The sequence below is a fragment of the Suncus etruscus genome, chromosome 5 (genome assembly GCF_024139225.1).
Source record: "Suncus etruscus isolate mSunEtr1 chromosome 5, mSunEtr1.pri.cur, whole genome shotgun sequence".
NCBI lineage: Eukaryota > Metazoa > Chordata > Mammalia > Eulipotyphla > Soricidae > Suncus > Suncus etruscus.
In genome coordinates, this window is record NC_064852.1 from 16557118 (window position 1) to 16575040 (window position 17923).

General features: G+C 52.7%; 1 protein-coding gene across 1 annotated transcript; it reads right to left on the reverse strand.

The window, feature by feature from the left end:
• Positions 1-11: 11 nt before the first annotated feature.
• On the reverse strand, positions 12-16054 carry DYNC2I2 (dynein 2 intermediate chain 2). Its single transcript, XM_049773817.1, is given in 11 exon segments — positions 12-302; positions 404-561; positions 839-1071; positions 1195-1362; positions 1610-1719; positions 1934-2091; positions 2330-2439; positions 4156-4404; positions 15470-15600; positions 15603-15692; positions 15964-16054. Coding segments are annotated over 11 exon segments (1737 nt in total). The 3' UTR covers positions 12-63.
• Between the last annotated feature and the right edge of the window lie 1869 nt (positions 16055-17923).

The window sequence follows — 17923 nt, forward strand, 5'->3', positions numbered from 1 at the left end:
TTCCCCCAGAGCTTGTCATGGTTTCATTTGAGACACACACAGGCTCAGCCAGTCCCCGGGCCCTCAGGTGGCCACCTCCACTGCCAGCTGGTCCAGCTCCTCAGTCTCCCGGGGCCCCTGCTCCGTGAACTCGCTGCTCAGCCTCCAGACCTTCACTGCGCCCTGAGCGTCGCCCGCAGCCAGGAGCTGGATCTGCTGACGGTTGAATTCTAGACAGTACACTGGGCTTCCATCTGATGTCTGCTTGATGCAAACAGTGGGCTTCTGGGAGCTTTTCTGGAGATCAAACAACTGTACCTCACCTTGATGGGGGAAAAGGAGAATTCAGAGGGGGTGTCTCTGAGCCCTCAATAAGGAAGAGATAAGGAGGATCGTGGCTACAAGCAGCCAACACCAGCCCTACCTTCCCCGGAGGCGGCCACAAACACCAGGGGCCGCACAGGGGACCAGCGCACAGCAAACAGGTACTTGTGAGCCAGCTGGAGGGAGGTCAGGGGCTGGGCCTGCAGCATGGAGTAGAGGTGCACGTGGCCGTCGGTGCCCGCGCTCAGGAAGAGATTCCTGGAGAAGCAGAAGACAAGAGTCCGGTGCCTGAGAGATAGCACAGCACCGTTTGCCTTGCAAGCAGCCAACCCAGGACCTAAGGTGGTTGGTTCGAATCCCCAGAGTCCCATATGGTCCCCCATGCCCGCCAGGAGCTATTTCTGAGCAGACAGCCAGGAGTGACCCCTGAGCACTGCCGGGTGTGGCCCAAAAACCAAAAAAAAAAAAAAAAGACAAGAGTCCCATGAGGGGAGCTAGGGTGCGGGCAGCTGGGCCCCGAATCCGGGCCACCTACCTGTGAAACGGGGAGCAGCTCACTGAGTAGACAGGGCCACCATGGGGCGAGAAGGTGAACTGGGCGGGTGCGCGCAGGGGCACGGAGCTGGGTAGGCGTGTGAGCGCCGCCTCCTGGGCCGCCAGCGAGCACTTGAGCGGGAAGCCGCCCTCTGTGCCCAGCACAAAGAGGCTGGGGTCAAAGCTGGAGAAGGCCGCCGACGTGGCGCCCACCTCGGTCTCTCCGCGGTGAGGCTAGTGAGGGACAGGTGGCAGGATGTGAGGGACCATAGACAGTGGGAGGCAGTTTGTCCTAAGTTAGCACATGCAAGACAGACACCCTATAGCTTGCGCCACCGCTCCAGCCACCTCCCCTACCTTCTTGAGCTTGGTGTTGCGCGGCAGCTGCTGTACCACCAGTGCAAAGCCAGCCGAGAGCTGCAGCTGCCCTGGAGCCACGGCCTGCCACAGCAGCACTTTGCCGTCAGTGGCCACGCTCAGCACCTGGAATCGGTGACTGTGCCGAGGCTCCGGAAGCCAGAGCACCTGCAAGAGGGGAGAGCTGGCCAGGGGCAGCCTCACAGGCGGATCTGGAGGAGAGCCGGGACCCTCACTCCTTCCAGGCCAGTGGGGTGCCTGGGGACCTGTTTTTTGGGTGAACACACCCGTCTTAGGCCTAAGCCTCAGACCCTCAATCTTAAGTGCCCAGTTTCTGGCCCAGGACCCTCCCCCATGGTCAGGCCACATGGTACCTGATATGACTCGGCCCAGGCCCTCGACTACCCCTGCTCACCTGGTACACAGGGTCCGTGTGCGTGTCATCCGTCAGGCCTGTGCGCCACAAGAGCGGGTCCTCTGGGCGACTCATGTCCCACACCAGCACCTCGCCATTGTACAGGCCCCCTGCAGACACCCCCCAAAAAAAGAACCTGCTGCCATGGCCTAAAAGCAGCCAAACTCAAGGATCTCACAGGCATTTCTCAAACCCCCCCCCACCCGCATCAGGGCCTGCCCAGCATATGCCCTACACACAGACTCCACCCTGCCCCTTCTCCCCAACCCTCAGCAGTAGACCCAGCCCCAAAACAGGCTCCATTCCCACAGCAGCCACAGGCACCTGCGATGTGGGCGGGCTGCGTGGGGTGAAAGGCCAGACACATGACAGCGCTGGGCACCTCCACCACAGAGGACGGCTGCCGGGGATTCAGGCTACGACGGTCCAGGTTCCAGGCACACACGAAAGACTTCAGGGTGCTCCAGTCCCCATCGTCCAGCCTGCAAGGGGTGCACCTGAGCCTCCCTGTCCTCGTTGCTGGGGTGCCAGCCCCACCCGCCTGACAGCACAAGCTGTGAGCTGCGTCCCCTTCATTTTTTACACGCTCTGGCATCTGGAAAAGGGTTGACTGGAGGGTTGAAGCCATGGGGTCGGGTGGAACAGAGGGCCTAAGGCCTTCCCTGTCCTTTCCCTGCCAGCCAATGCCAACCCCGGGTCACCTCCCTACCCGACACTCACCGGCCATAGGCACAGGCCACCACGGAGCCGGTGCTGTTCCAGGAGACACTGGTGACATGCAGACTCTGGGCCTGGGCTGGGGGGTAGCCTAGAGTATGCAGGCAGGTAACCTGCAACGCACCATGTACAACCCTGAGCCCCGTGCCACAGCACACACCAAAGTACCAGGACTCCCCATGGCCACCCACCTCGTCCCCAGGGCAGCCAGAACCTTCCTCCTGGAAGTCAAGACCACAGGAGAGATACCATGGATGCGGGTTCTGATGACCCAGTTCATTCCCCATTCTGCATGACGCCCCAGCGTGGCCAACTGGAACTCTGAAACCAAGGGTAGCCCTAGTGGTCTACAGCCCTGCACCCTGGGTTCCAGTACTGCTCTGTCAGCCAGTTGCTCAGGGCCACTGGGGAGACGCAGAAACAAAAAGCAACTGGCAGAGGATTGCAGAGAGAAACAGTAGGGAGGCGCTTGGCCTTGTGGCTTTGATCCCTGACATCCCATATGGTACATCAAACCCCGCCAGGAGTAATCCCAGAGCAGGGTCAGGAGTGAGCCCTGAGCACCATGGATGTGGCCTCAAAAGCAGAAGAAAAAAATAAAAAGAAAGTGTCACACATGTACATGAGCCTGTTCCCAGAAAGCTGGAAGGGCCGTGAGATGGAGTCCTGAGCACACGTATGCAGGTCCATGGCAAGTTCCCCATGCTCTGCTCACAGGTGTCGAGTACAAGCAGTTCGAATGTTTCCTGGCATCATCTTCCATGAGAAGCTGACACATGGGGTCCAAGGGGCAGCAGCACACACCAAAGATTCGGGGGGCAAGCTCCCTCATCATGAGTGTGAGACCCTGAAGCTGATCAGTCAACACACCACCTGCCCTTGGACACCAGAGCAGAGGACAGCAGCCACCAGCCAACAAGTGCCCAGACCAAGGTCACCATAGCAATAGGCTAAGGGTAGAACCAAGGGAAATTGGCCAGAGGCAGGTCCAACCAGGGCACCACTTTGTCCCAGAGCACCAGAGTGTGGCCTACAACCCTCACCATAAAAGGAGGGCCTAGAAACTCAGGGGTCAGAGTGTACACTGACCCCCCCACCCCAAACATGACCCCCAGCACCAGTCTCCAGCAGGGAACCTCTGACTGGCTGACCAGCAGTGTGCCTGGATGTCCTTCTAAACATTGCTTGGGAGACACACACACCCCAAAAAAAGTAAGGCAATGGTAACAGCAGGTCTGCAACAAACCAGCTTGTTCTGTCTACCTTGGATGGGCTGGAGCTGGCAGCTGGCAAAAGCACTGATGCACCATGAAGCTGGGCAGGCCCAACTGGGCCCAATTTACTAGCACTGCCCAAACAATTCCAAGAAGCTAGGAGTGGAGGAGGGTGAGGACAGAATATGCTCCAGCTGCACACCTGCCCTGATTTCCAGCCTTCCCCCTAATTCTGAGATGGCAACAGCTACCCCAAGCGGAGCCAACAGGGACAATTTAGGGGCTGCCTTTCTTTATAGGGGGCAGGGGCCTACCAAGCGGTGCTCAGAAGATTTATTTTCAGCCTCCAAGCCACACAGTTTAGTGCCCAAGGGTGAGGTGCTGCCCAGGCCACACCCAGCAGTACCAGGCCATAAGGATGGGTGGGACCATGGATGGTGTCGGGGACCAGGGAAGGGACCTTGTATGGTGCCGTAGATGGAATCTGGGCCAGCTCCATGCAAGGCAAAGCCCTACCCTCTGCATCGTCTCTCTGGTCCGGGACGCTTTCTAAGGCTCAGGGAGCAGTTCGGCAGAGAAGTGGGGGTGACCATCACACCCCTACCAGGTCCCTACCGTCTGGTGCGGCTCGGTCCAGTTCACCTCGTAGCCGTCAAAGGCATGGCTCTGCCAGTTGCGGTTCAGCTCCCGGGTCATCAGAGGCTCCACCCTGCGCAGGAAGGCGGCCAGCCGGGGGCCTTCGTGCCGGGACCCGGTCGGCATGCTGGGAGGTGCGGGGGGCTCAGTCTGCGCGGCCGCATCTGCCTGCCTCCGGGTCTGCGCTGCAGCCTCGGCTGTGGCAATACTGGCAGTCTGGCAGCTTTTCTGAGGACAGACAGAAATGGCAGCCGGGAAGGGGTTAGGAGTAGAAGACCCCAAGTTTCCAGTCCCAGAGTAGAGCAGAGCTGCCGAGGGTGCAAGCACACGGGCCAGGCCAGACTCAGAAGAGCTACCAGGAAAATTGCAGGGAGTGGCGGGAAGCTGGTGTCAAGGAGCACCAACCCAGGCCCACACAGCTTCCTGAGAAGCCCTGGAAACTCCTAGCACTACATCATGGTGAGCTTCCAAAACAGTGCTCTGGTCCCAAAACACGCCTCACGGAGGGTAGGGGGACAGGGGATGGTCAGTAGATGTACTCTGACGCTTCATATAGCTGATCGTCTGAGCACTGTGCACAGAGTCCCACTGCTCTCCACTGCATCTGCGGTTCACATTGGCAGACAGAAGCTTCCAGTAAGACCTAAACTTGTTGGGGCCCAAGAGATAGTCCAGCAGGGAAGGCCAACTTGGGTTTGATCCGGGTCATCCCATAAGGTTCTGTGAGCCCTCTAGGAGTGATGTCTAAGTATAGAGCCAGGCATAAGCCCTAAACATCGCTGAGTATGGCCCCAAAACAAAAGAGACCCAAACTTTTAGGCCACTAAAAATAAGCAAATAAAATAAAGGAAGGATGGGTAGAAAGAAAGAAAACCCTAACTCAAAGTCTGGTGGGCATGCTTTGCCCGTTCCCCCAGTACCCCTAGGAGTGACACCAAACACTGTGCCAGTAGTAGTCCGAAAGCACCAGAGGCTATGGTCAAAAATATAGAGAGGGGCCAGAGAGATAGCACAGCAGCAGGGTGTTTGCTTTGCACATGGCCAAACTAGGATGAATCCGGGTTCAATTCCTGGCATCCCATAAGGTCCCCTGAGCCTGCCAGGAGCAATTTCTTTTCTTTCTTTCTTTTTTTTTTTTTTTTTTTTTTTTTTTTTTGGTTTTTGGGCCATACCCAGTGGCGCTCAGGGGTTACTCCTGGCTATGCCATTAGAAATGGCTCCTGGCTTGGGGGACCATATGGGACACCCTATCATGCCAGCCCTCAGGAGTAATTTCTGAGCACAAAGCCAGGAGTCCTGAGCACTACCGAGTGTGGCCCCAAAACCAAAATGTATATTTACATATAACGGGAAAAAAATCTCAGGGTCAGAGTGATAAAAAAGCATTTTCCTTTTTCTTTTCTTTTGGTTTTTGGGGCCACACCCGGTAATGTTCAGGGATTACTCCTGGATATAGAAGTCACTCCTGGCAGGCTCAGAGGATCATATGAAATGCTGGAAATCAAACCCGGGTCGACCATGTGCAAAACAAACACCCTGTGCTATTGCTCCAGTCCTGGTATTTGCCTTTAATGCAGACAAGTCAGGTTCAATCCTTAGTGTCCCAGGATTGCCTTAGGCAGGCAGGAAAATTTCTGAATTTAGATCCAGGTGTTCCCCCTCAACAACACACAACAGGGCCCGGAGAGATAGCACAGCGGCGTTTGCCTTGCAAGCAGCCGATCCAGGACCAAAGGTGGTTGGTTCGAATCCCAGTATCCCATATGGTCCCCCGTGCCTGCCAGGAGCTATTTCTGAGCAGACAGCCAGGAGTCACCCCTGAGCACTACAGGGTGTGACCCAAAAAAACAAAACAGGGGCCGGCGGTGGCGCTAGAGGTAAGGTGCCTGCCTTGCCTGCGCTAGCCTTGGATGGACCAAGGTTCGATCCCCCGGCGTCCCATATGGTCCCCCAAGCCAGGAGCGACTTATGAGCGCATAGCCAGGAGTAACCCCTGAGCATCACCGGGTGTGGCCCAAAAACAAAAACAAAAAATCAAAAAAAAAATAAAAAATAAAAAAACACACAGCAGACAGCTACCACCAGACAGTTGTTTGTCAGCCCCAGCCCTGGACGACCACGTTCCTGTTTGACCACGCCCCCAACCATGACTCCTCCCTAAGCACGATCCCTCCCATTGACACCTATGAACCCCACAAAGCACCCAGAGACCCCTGCACTGGCGCTGGCTCCAGTCAGATGCAAGCTGACCCCAGAACGCTCTCCAGTGGCTGGAGCAGTGGCCCGGTAGTAAGGCGTTTGCCTTGCATGAGTCTGACCTATGACAGACCAAGTTTCGATCCCCAAGCATCCTATATGATCCCCCAAGCCAGGAGCGATTTCTGAGCGCAGAGCCAGGAGTAAGCCCTGAGTTTCACCGCATGTGACCCAAACCACACACACACACATATACACACACACACAAAATATATATATATACATATCCAAAACAATTACAATAATTGAGGAATCAGTGGGTTAAATGTTCTAAAATATTTATTGCTAAAGAAAAACTGTAAACTAGCAACAATAACTTTAAAACTTTAAATAAAGGGGCTGGAGCGGTGGTACAAGCAGTAGAGCGTTTGCCTTGCATACGCTAACCTAGGATGGACCTTGGTTTGATTCCCCACACCCCATATGGTCCAAGCCAAGAGCGATTTGTGAGCGCATAACCAGGAGTAACCCCTGAGCTTCACAGGGTGTAGCCCAAAAACAAAACGAAACAAAACACCAGAACACTTTCCAGGATGTGACAAAAGTGCCTCGAGGTCAACGGTCCGGAAGTGGCTCTGGGACACTGGACCTTGCGTGCATATCCGAGCACCTCTGGATGTAGCCCCCACAAGCACACACACATTCTAGGAACCAGGGAAGGCTCAGAGGTAAAGCGTGTCCCTGTAGACAGGAGGCTCTGAACTGGGGTCCCAGCATCATGAGGCATGTGGGGTCCAGGTGAGGCAGGAGGGGGCCCAGAAGAAGCAGAGGAACACACTAGGCATCTGGAACTGCCTCCACTTACAGTGCTCTGGAGCTCCAAGTCTCAGGAAGGGGCAGTTGTAGTACGTGCCAAGACTCTAGTCGTACTTTGTTGGGTGTTGCTGGCCATATTCAGCCGTGCTCAGAGTTTACTCCTGGCTCTGTGCTAAGGAATCACTCCTGACAGGTCGCAGGCGGTCCGGGATCAAACCTAGGTCAGTTGTGTGCAAGGCAAAGGCTGCCCCCTGTGCTATTGCTCTGCTCTTCTGGGAGTTCTCTAATCAATTTGGGGTAAGAGCACCCTGGGAGCTGCAAAGGACAAAGCTAGGGAGCCCTGGGGTTCACATACAAATGTAGATCATTGCATCCCTTATAGTTCAGTGTGTGTGTGGAGGGGAGAACACGGCCCTTGCATGTGACTGATGGGTTTGATCTCAGCACCCCTATGGTCCACGGAGAGGTCCAGGCACGGTTTGTGAGAGCAGAGCCGTTAGCTAGTTGGAGCACTTCTGGATGTGGCCCCAAAAACGCATGCTGAACTAGTCTGTGCTGCAGCCCATGAGCCATGTCCAGGCGTGAGCCCTTCTTTTCTGAGATGCTGGTGGTGGAATCAGAGCCTCAGACCTAAAAAATCTCTACTGCTGAGCTGCTTCAGGGGCCCCATTTTGTCTTTTCACTCCTTCACCGGTGCCTTAGGTAAAGATTGGGAAAAAGTAAAGAGACAGGAAGATGGGGCGGTGGGTGTTGAGTAGCAGAAGGCCTGCTAACTTGAGAGGCTCAGGGTCCAATGCATGGCAGGGTAGAAGTTAAAGTGGCAAAGAAGGAAAAAGAGGAGCCAGAGTGATAGCACAAAGGTAGGGCATTTGCCTTGCATGTGGCTGACCTGGGTTGGATCCCCTGCATCCCAATGGTCCCCCAAGCCTGCCAGGAGTGATTTCTGAGCGCAGAGCCAAGAGTAACTCCTGAGGGCCACTGGCTGTGGCCCAAAAAAACAAAGAAAGAAAGAAAAAGAAAAAGAAAAAGGAAAAAAACAAACAACATTATCTAAATAAAGTCCATGCCAACTCCAAAAGCCTGAGCCTGTTTCATTGTTGAGCCCAGCTGAACACCGCTATGTCCGGCAGAGGGTGCCAGAAGCCCCAGAACATGCCAGCAGGGAGGAGGAGCCAGAAGGATTAAGGTCCAGCAAGCGGGAGCTGAAGGCAGGAGAGAGGCTGGGGGAGGGACCCAGGATTCCACAGGCCTGAGTCCCAGATACCCATCTTGCTCTCCGGAGCTGAGGGTGGACCACTCCACAGTCGACCTGGGGCCGGGAAGGTGGCGCTAGAGGTAAGGTGTCTGCCTTGCAAGCGCTAGCGTAGGACGGACCAAGGTTCGATCCCCGGTGTCCCATATGGTCCTCCAAGCCAGGGGCGATTTCTGAGCGCATAGCCAGGAGTAACCCCTGAGCGTCAAACGGGTGTGGCCCAAAAACAAAAAACAAAAACAAAAACAAAAAAAACACAGTCAGACCTGCACCTTCCAATGATCAGACAGCTCCAAATGTACCCACCGCCCCAGACCAATAAAAGGAGGGTGAATAGTCTTGGGGGGGCTTCTAGGCAAAACAAATTCACACCTCATCAAACCAGCCCTGGCTGGTGGGGTTCAGTCCGGTGGACGCACACACATTCCAAGGGTGCCTCCAGTCCCAACAAGATTTCCATGGAGAGAGCAGAGTGCTAGCACAGCGTGGAGGGCATTTGTCTTGCACACAGCCACCCCAGGTTCGATTCCCGGCATCCCATATGGTCCCCTGAGCCTGCCAGGAGTAATTTCTGAGTGCGGAGCCAGGAGTAATTCCTGAACAATGCCGGTATCCCCCACCCCAAAATAGGATTCCTTTAGATGGGAACAACAGTACACAATAGGAACAATAGTACAGTGGGTAGGGCTGTTGACTTGAAGTCAGCTGGCCTGAGTTAAGCCTCTACATTCCACATGGTTCCCCAAGCACCATCAGAAATGGTCCATGAGTTCAGAGCCAGGAGTAACCCCTGAGCACCACCAGATGTGGTCAAAATATAAATACATAGGCTGGAGTGGTAGCATAGTGGTAGGGCGTTTGCCTAGCACACAGCTGACCCAACCCAGGATGGGTTCGATCCCCAGCATCCCATATGGTTCCCCAGCCAGGAGCAATTTCTGAGCAAAGAGCCAGGAGTAACCCCTGAGCACCACTGGGTGTGGCCCAAAAACCAAAAAGTAAAGAAATACATAAAATAAAAGAGAATCCCGGGTCTGGAGAGATATAGCACAGTACATAGGGTGCTTGCCTTACACACGGTTGACCAAGGCTCAGTCCCCAGTATCCCATATGGTTCCTCAAACCCAGCCGGCTGTGATCCCTGAATGCAGAGGCAGGAGTTACCCCTGACCATCCCTGGGTATAGGCCCAAAAATCAAACAAACAAATACAAGATCCCACAACCACTGCCAGCTTCACAGCTTTACCATTAATCTTGAAAGAGATACTAGCCAAGCCACTAAACTCATGGATACACCATGCTTCAGGCTGAAAATTATGGAATGCCTGCAAGAGGGGGCAGACCTAGTCTCCCTTTTGCTTCATGAAGCAGGGGAGCTGCACCCATAACCCATACTCACCAGTGGCCCACTCACTGCTTCTCAACCAAGCTCTGTAGAGACCCACAAGCAGATGAGCAAAGTCTAGGCACATGGGCTCTGGGGCTGAGCATTCAGGGGTCTTGTAGGAGTGGGGCGGCAAGCCTCCCCCACCACACCCCAGTACTGCCAGAGTTCTCAGCCGCCACCACCATGTAAGTGATGGCCCGACCTCACAGCTTCCCCAGGAATTTTGAAGAGACACAAGCTAAGCCACTGAAATGCATGGTCCAGTTTTACAGCTCTTGGAGTTCAGGGCCACATATGTAGCCGAAACACCTCCAAATTCCACAATAAACTAGATGGGAAGGTAGCACAGAAGGCCACTAAGTGGCTGGGGTGATAGCACAGCAAGTAGGGCAACTTGCCTTGCATGCAGCCTTCTCAGGTTTGATCCCAGCACCCCATAGGTCCCCCCTAGCACTGCCAGGGTATATATAATTCCTGAGTGCAGAGTCAGAAGTAACCCCTGAGCATTGCTGGGAGTGACTCAAGAACCAAACAAAACAGAGCTAAGTTTAGCTCAGCTTATTAAACTAAATGAACAAAAAACAGTAACAGAAGGCTCAACTAGCCTTTCCCAATTTTTTTTTTTTTGTGGTTTTTGGGTCACACCCGGCTGTGCTCAGGGGTTTTTCCTGGCTCTGTGCTCAGAAACTGCTCCTGACAGGCACGGGGGACCATATGGGACGCCAGGATTCGAACCGATGACCTTCTGCATGAAAGGTAAACGCCTTACCTCCATGCCATCTCTCCGGCCCCCTTTCCCAATTTTTTTAAATAATAAAAAGATACTGGGCCGGAGAGATAGCATGGAGGTAAGGTGTTTGCCTTGCACATAGAAGGACAATGGTTTGAATCCTGGCATCCCATATGGTCCCCCGAGCCTGCCAGGAGCGATTTCTGAGCGTAGAGCCAGGAGTAACACCAGAGCACTGCCAGGTGTGACCCAAAAAACAAAATAAATAAATAAATAAATAAATAATAAAAAGATAATAAAAAGAGATAGTGAGGGAAGGAGGAGGAAGTAAGGTTAAAAAAAAAGAGAGAGGGGCCGGAGAAATAGCATGGAGGTAAGGCGTTTGCCTTTCATGCAGAAGGTCATCGGTTCGAATCCCGGCGTCCCATATGGTCCCCCATGCCTGCCAGGAGCAATTTCTGAGCATGGAGCCAGGAATAACCCCTGAGCACTGCCGGGTGTGACCCAAAAACCACACACACAAAAAAAAGAGAGAACGACAAGAGCAATAGCACAGGGGGAGGACATTTGTCTTGCATGCTACAGACATTATTGGGGTTCAATTCCTAGCATCCCAAATGTTCCCCCAGCCTGTCAGGAGCAACTACTGAGCACAGAGCCAGGAGTAACCCCTGAAGGCCACTGGGTGTGGCCCAAAAACAAAAGCAATGCAGCTTTTTTCTTTTTTTAATTTTTGGGCAATACTCAGGGGTTATTCCTGGCTCTGCACTCAGAAATTTCTCCTGCTTAGGGACCATGAGATATCGGGGGAAAAAAAGAAAAGAAAAAGGAGGCTGGGAAAAAAAAAGAAAGATAAAGAAAAAGGAGGTCGGAGCTATAGCACAGCAGTAGGGCATTTGCATTTTACACTGCTGACCCAGGACGAACCTGGGTTCAATCCCCGGCATCCCATATGGTCCCCCAAACCAGGAGCAATTTCTGAGCACAAAGCCAGGAGTAACCTGAGTGTTACCAGGTGTGCCCCCCCCAAAAATAAGAGGGGCTTAAGAGATAGCATGGAGGTAAGGCGTCTGCCTTTCATGCAGGTCATTGGTTCGAATCCCAGCATCCCATTTGGTCCCCTGAGCCTGCCAGAAGCGATTTCTGAGCATAGAGCTAAGAGTAACCCCTGAACACTGCTGGGTGTGACCCAAAAACCAAAAATAAATAAATAACAATAATAATAATAATAATAAAATAAACAAAATTAAAAAAAAGAGAGTTGCTGGGTATCAAACCCAGGTCAGCCACATGCAAGGCAAACGCTCTACCTGTTGTGCTGTCGCTCTGGCCCCCTGAAGTAAAGCTTGATAGCGGACTGGTGCATTCCTCACACACCAAAAAAACAATAAAAACATAAAAGAAATGGGCAGCTAGAAAGCAAATGGTTGAGGAATAAAATGATTATGTGTTTGTATGTGTAGATAATATATATCTTCTTTACTTTAGAAAGAAAACTAACCTGTGACTTATTTATTTTTGTTTGTTTGGGGCCATACCCAACAATGTTCAGGGATCACTCCTGGTGGTGCTCAGGAACCATATGGGATGCCAGGGATGGAACCTATGTTGCATGCAAGGCAAACGCTGTACCCGCTGTGCTATAGCTCTGGCCCGAACGTCCATTTGGAAATCAGATTAATACATTCTCCTGGGGCCGGCGAGGTGGCGCTAGAAGTAAGGTGTCTGCCTTGCAAGCGATAGCCAAGGAAGGACCACGGTATGATCCCCTGGCGTCCCATATGGTCCCCCCAAGCCAGGGGCAATTTCTGAGCGCTTAGCCAAGAGTAATCCCTGAGCATCAAACAGATGTGGCCAAAAAAAAAAAAAAAAAAGAAAAAAAGAAAGAAAGAAATACATTCTCCTGCCTTTCAACAAGTTTATAGTTTTATTATTTTATGTTTAATTATGCACTTGGACCACAGCCAGCATTGCTGGAGAAACTTGCCAAGGGGGCTCAACATAGGCCCCCTGCATGCAAAGCCTGTACTGAACTATCCAATGAACTACTGCACCAGCCTTCTGTATCTCTAAGCATCCCTGCAAGAAAACATGAACAGAACAGTCTGAAGAGATAGTAAAAATCACCCCACATGGACCCCCAGCCTGCCAGAAGTGAGCCCTGAACAAATGGCCAAGAGTAAGCCCTGAGCACCTCTGGCTATGCACAAACCACCATTCCCCACACACAAATACAGGAACTCATTCCACTGAACCATTCTCAGAAATGAAGGCACCGGAGCGGTGGCACAAGCGGTAGGGCGTTTGCCTTGCATGTGGCCGATCCAGGATGGACCAAGGTTCGATCCCCAGTTTCCCATATGGTCCCTAAGCCAGGAGCCATTTCTGAGCATATAGCCAAGAGTAACCCCAGGGCATCACCAGGTGTGGCCCAAAAACAAGAAAAAAAAAAAAATGAAATGAAATGAAGGCCTTCCTCCCACCAAAGTTAGACTCAGTTAAGAAGCACCCATGGGGGGCCGGAGAGATAGCATGGAGGTAAGGCGTTTGCCTTTCATGCAGAAGGTCATCGGTTCGAATCCCGGCGTCCCATATGGTCCCCCGAGCCTGCCAGGAGCGATTTCTGAGCATGAAGCCAGGAGTAACCCCTGAGTGCTGCTGGGTGTGACCCAAAAACCAAAAAAAAAAAAAAAAAATAAAAAAGAAGCACCCATGGAAGCAGAGCAACACAACGGGGAGAACATTTACTTTGCACATGTTTGACCCAGGTTCAATCCCTGGCACCCAATATGGTTCCCCAAGCCTGCAGAAGGAATTTCTGAGCACTGAGCCAAGAGTAACTTCTGACTGCTGCTGGGTGTGGCCCAAAGACAAAAGAAAAAGCCTCCAGATTAAAGTTCTAGAAAAATGACAAGCTCATCTTTTCAAGGTGTAAGGGACCAAAGAACCATCCTGAAATTCTAATTTATGTTTTATGTTGTGAGCCACACCTGGCAGTGCTCAGGGCTGACTCTTGGTGGGGCTCAGGAGGCCACAAGTGCGAGCAGGCCCCAGGTTATCGGTATGCAAAGCACAGTGGACTACTGCTTAGGCCCTACATCTGAATCGTCAGCGATCAAGAGCTAAGTTGAGTGTCGTTTTTTTTTTTTTATTCTTTGGTTTTTGGGCTACACCCGGTCACACTCAGGAGTTGCTCCTGGCTATGCACTCAGAAATCACTCCTGGCTTAGAGGACCATATGGGACGCTGGGGATCCAACCGTGGTCCATCCTGGGTCAGCCACGTACAATGCAGATGCCCTACCACTGCGCCATCACTCCAGCTCCGAGTGTCCTTTCTTAAAAGCTGGTGAGGTGAACCATTATCTGCCATAGAGTTCAGGAAATTAACCTCTGCCTTTACTTTCCAACTAAGCAACAGGAACCTGGGAGGGCTTTGAAGTCAGTGCAAAACCTGGCTGGAGAGGTGCTTTCTAAGTGAGGCAAGAAAGAAACCCATCCTAGGGACCAGAGAGATAGCATGGAGGTAGTGAGTTTGCCTTGCATGCAAAAGGATGGTGATTCGAACCCCGGCATCCCATATGGTCCCCCGAGCCTGCCAGAAGCGATTTCAGAGCATAGAGCCAGGAGGAACCCAAAAACAAACAAAAAAACACAAAAAAGAAACTCATCCTGGAGCGCAAGAGCCTAGATGCGCCCCCTGCGGGGCTAATGAGGAATGCAGGCTAGTCAGGCAGGACAAGCCAAGGCCCCATTTTTTCTGACAGGGCCAACAATCATCCATCATGCACCTCCTTTTTTTTTTTTGTTTTTTTCAGGCCACACCCGTTTGATGCTCAGGGGTTATTCCTGGCTAAGCGCTCAAAAACTGCCCCTGGCTTGGGGGGACCATATGGGACACCGGGGGATCGAAGCCCGGTCCTTCCTTGGCTAGCGCTTGCAAGGCAGACACCTTACCTCTAGCGCCACCTCGCCAGCCCCTTCTATTTTTTTTTCTGGGGGGGGGGCCTTCTTTTTAACCAGAGCAATTAACATCTTCCCAGCACCTTGCTGGGCCTGCTTCTCATCACCTGGGTGTATCCTCACCCACCAGCCTGCCAGGGGTGAGTCCTGAACAACACTTAAGGTTAGTGGCAACCCCAGGGCCTTGTTCCCGAGGGGACCAGAAAATCCATTTAGCTAAGCTAGGTTTGTCCTGCTGGTCTCTCTCTACCTCTCCAACCCATTCCTCGTCCTTCTTTTCCATTCTTCCACTGCACACACTAATACTTAGGTGCTAGTTTCTCCCTTTTGCAGCCTTGTCTGCAGCAATGCTCCAGGCAGAAAAGGCCTTGGCCCAACTCCTGGCAGGCTGCAGCGTGCAAGGAGCCAACTGGACCTTAATGCAAACCAACCCAGCCCCGGGCCTGCCTGCACAATTCCTCCTCCTGTGCGTTTTGCATGTATGCAAGGCATGCATCCATGGAGTCCAGGGGGATCTGGATCCTGCAATGCAACCTCACTGATGGTTTTTGCAAACTCGTTTCCTTCCAACCCCTCAATTTTTAAAGTCTTCAACCCTGTGCATGTCTTTTCCATTGCTAAAAAAAATTAAATGAAATATGGGATCCTGGTAGGGCGTTGTCAGCCTTGCATGCAGCTGACCTGGGTTCGATTATGGGCATCCCATAGGGTACCCTGAGCGCCACCAAGGTGAGACCCCAAAACAAAAATCAAATCGAATCAAGCAAGTCCTTTCTTTGGTGGTGGTGGTTCAAAACTGCGGGAAGTGGAAGGAGAGACCCCAAGTGTGATGATCTGCGAATGACAAGAACAAAGCTAAAGTGGGGATGTAGGAGGGACCCCAAAACCCGGCCTTAGGGTCGTGCAGACCCCCCCACAAGCGTCACCCCGACAGGGCCCGCACCCTCACCGTCTCCCCGCGGGTGCCCTGGGCGCCCCTCCACAGCGAGGGCACGGATACCACGCCCAGGCTCTCATCCTGCAGGGGCGCGGGCCGCCCGGGCCCCTCCGACTCGGGGGCCCCGCCTGTCGCCAGCGCTCAACTCCCGCGCTTCCCGCCACGCCGAAAGGCCCGGGCCGCGCGCGCGCGTTGCCCTGGAAACGACCCCGTCCTCCTGCGCAGGCGCGGTTCCCTAAGACCTTCGACCCTCAGGGGCGCCTGAGGCCGCCGGCGCCATCTTTCAATGGGTCACCGCGTCGCTTCCGAGCTCCTAAGATAATGAGATGACGAGTTATTTTTGAGGCTGCTGCAATAAGAAGGACCACGTTGAGGCTCTTCATCTTCAGCAAAGGCTTTTAGGGGGCAGTTGTGGCTCCTCATGGAAGTGCGGCGGGAAGTGAAGCGCGTTTGCCAGTTTCAAAGATGGCGCCGCGCGGGCCGGCGAAGGCGGGAGCCTGTCGCACCTGGGAGTGCTGAGCCGGTTCCGCTACCCCGGGTCCCCTCCTGACGCCCCAGAACCGCGTAGCTGCCGTTGGGCTTTCCATGCGGTTCCATCCCGGCCCAAATCGAGTGTTGATTTAAGATGCGCGTGCAGAGCGCGGTGGAAGAGTTGCAAGGCCCCTAAAGGCTTATAGAAAAATGCCTGTTGGGGTCCCATCATAGCACAATGGGGAGTGCGTTAGTCTTGCACGCGGGTTCGATCCCCGGCGTCCCATACTGCCCCGAGCCCCTCCAGGAGCTGGTACCCTGCCTGAGATGGATACCAGTAGTCCTGGATAAAGACCCCCCCAAAAAAAAAAAAAAAAAAAAAACTCACCAGAGACCAGAGGGCAGTTTCTTGATTTTTTTTTTTTATTTAATTAAGGAGCTTTTTTTTGTTTGCTTATTTTTCTTTTGGGGCTACATACAGCAACACTCAGGAGTTACGTCTAGCTCTGCACTAGCTGTGCCTTAGAAATCATAGGGAAGGCAAGGGAATCCAACCTGGGTTGGCTGCATTCAGTGCAAGCATCTTATTCTGGCCCCAAAGCGAGATAGTTTTTAACTGAAAGAAACTTGCTTTCAAAGATATTAAGGGAGGAGCCGGGGAGATAGCACAGCAGTAGGGCGTTTGCCTTGCGTGCAGACGGATGGATGGTGGTTGGAATCCCGGCATCCCATATGGTCCCCCGTGCCTGCCAGGAGCGATTTCTGAGCACAGAGCCAGGAGTAATCCCTGAGCGCCATCGGGTGTGACCCAAAAACCAAAAATAGATATTATGGATGGAAGAGAACAGGGTAAGACAACACAAGCCTTGCCAATTTTGACCCCATAGGTATCCCATAGGATCCCTAGAATGATTTGAGAGCAGAGCCAGGAGTAACCCCTTAGCATTGCCAGGTGTGGGTCTCCCAAAAAAGAAGTGGGCAAGGCATTCACTGGCCACACACACCTAAAGATAAAGACCAGTATATGGACCACTACTGAAAGCACCACTGAGTAGGGGTTTTGGGGGGCCCTGAGCAGGAATAGGGGAGAAGCAATGGTGACCAGAGGCAGCCAGAGGGCTCAGTGAAGACAGAAGAACTGGAGCTGAATAGGAGAAAATGGGTGAATCCCTCTGACTGCAAGTTCTATCCCCAGCACCACACACAAACACACAAGATGGAAGAGAAGACAGAAGGCAACAAAGTAATGGGTATGTTAGAGGAAGTGGGTGTGATAGTAAGTTGGTAAAACCTAATTGGAGGGTAATTTTACCTTCAAGCCTGCCTCTCTTTCATCTGGAAATCCCACTGTCTGGAGAGTTTTCCTGAATCAACAGTTCCAGATTTGCACAACCCTGATCCCCCCCATCCCCACCCCATGGATTTTAGGCCTTGCATCCTTTCTGTTCCTATTGTCCCTTTGCCAGACTGACTTCACTGCAAAGCTGTGATATACACCTGGTGTGGCCACATTCATGAGAAAGCACAGGGCAGGTGGTATATTTATGACCGAGGGTGACTTGGGTGATAAATATTTCTGACTCACAGGTGACCTTGAAAAACGGCCCTGTCCTCTGAGTTGAGCTAGTTAAGGTGGCAGGTGAAAAAAGAAAAAATGGGGCTAGAGAAATATAGTACAGCAAGTAAAGCACTTGCTTTGCAAGCAGCTGTCCGGAGTTTGGTCACCAGCACTGAGCTCTGAGTACAGAACTAAGAGTAAACCCTGACCACCAGGTTTGACCCCCAGCCCAAAATTTAATTTAGAGAGCACAGCGGTAGGGCATTTTCAAATCTCAGCATCCCATATGGTCCCCCATGCCTGGCAGGTGCGATTTCTGAGCGAAGAGCTAGGAGCCTGAGCGCAGGTGGGTGTGACCCAATAACAACAAAAAAAATTTAAATAAGGGGCCAGAGCAATAGCACATTGCGTAGGGCATTTGCCTTGCATTCTGTCGA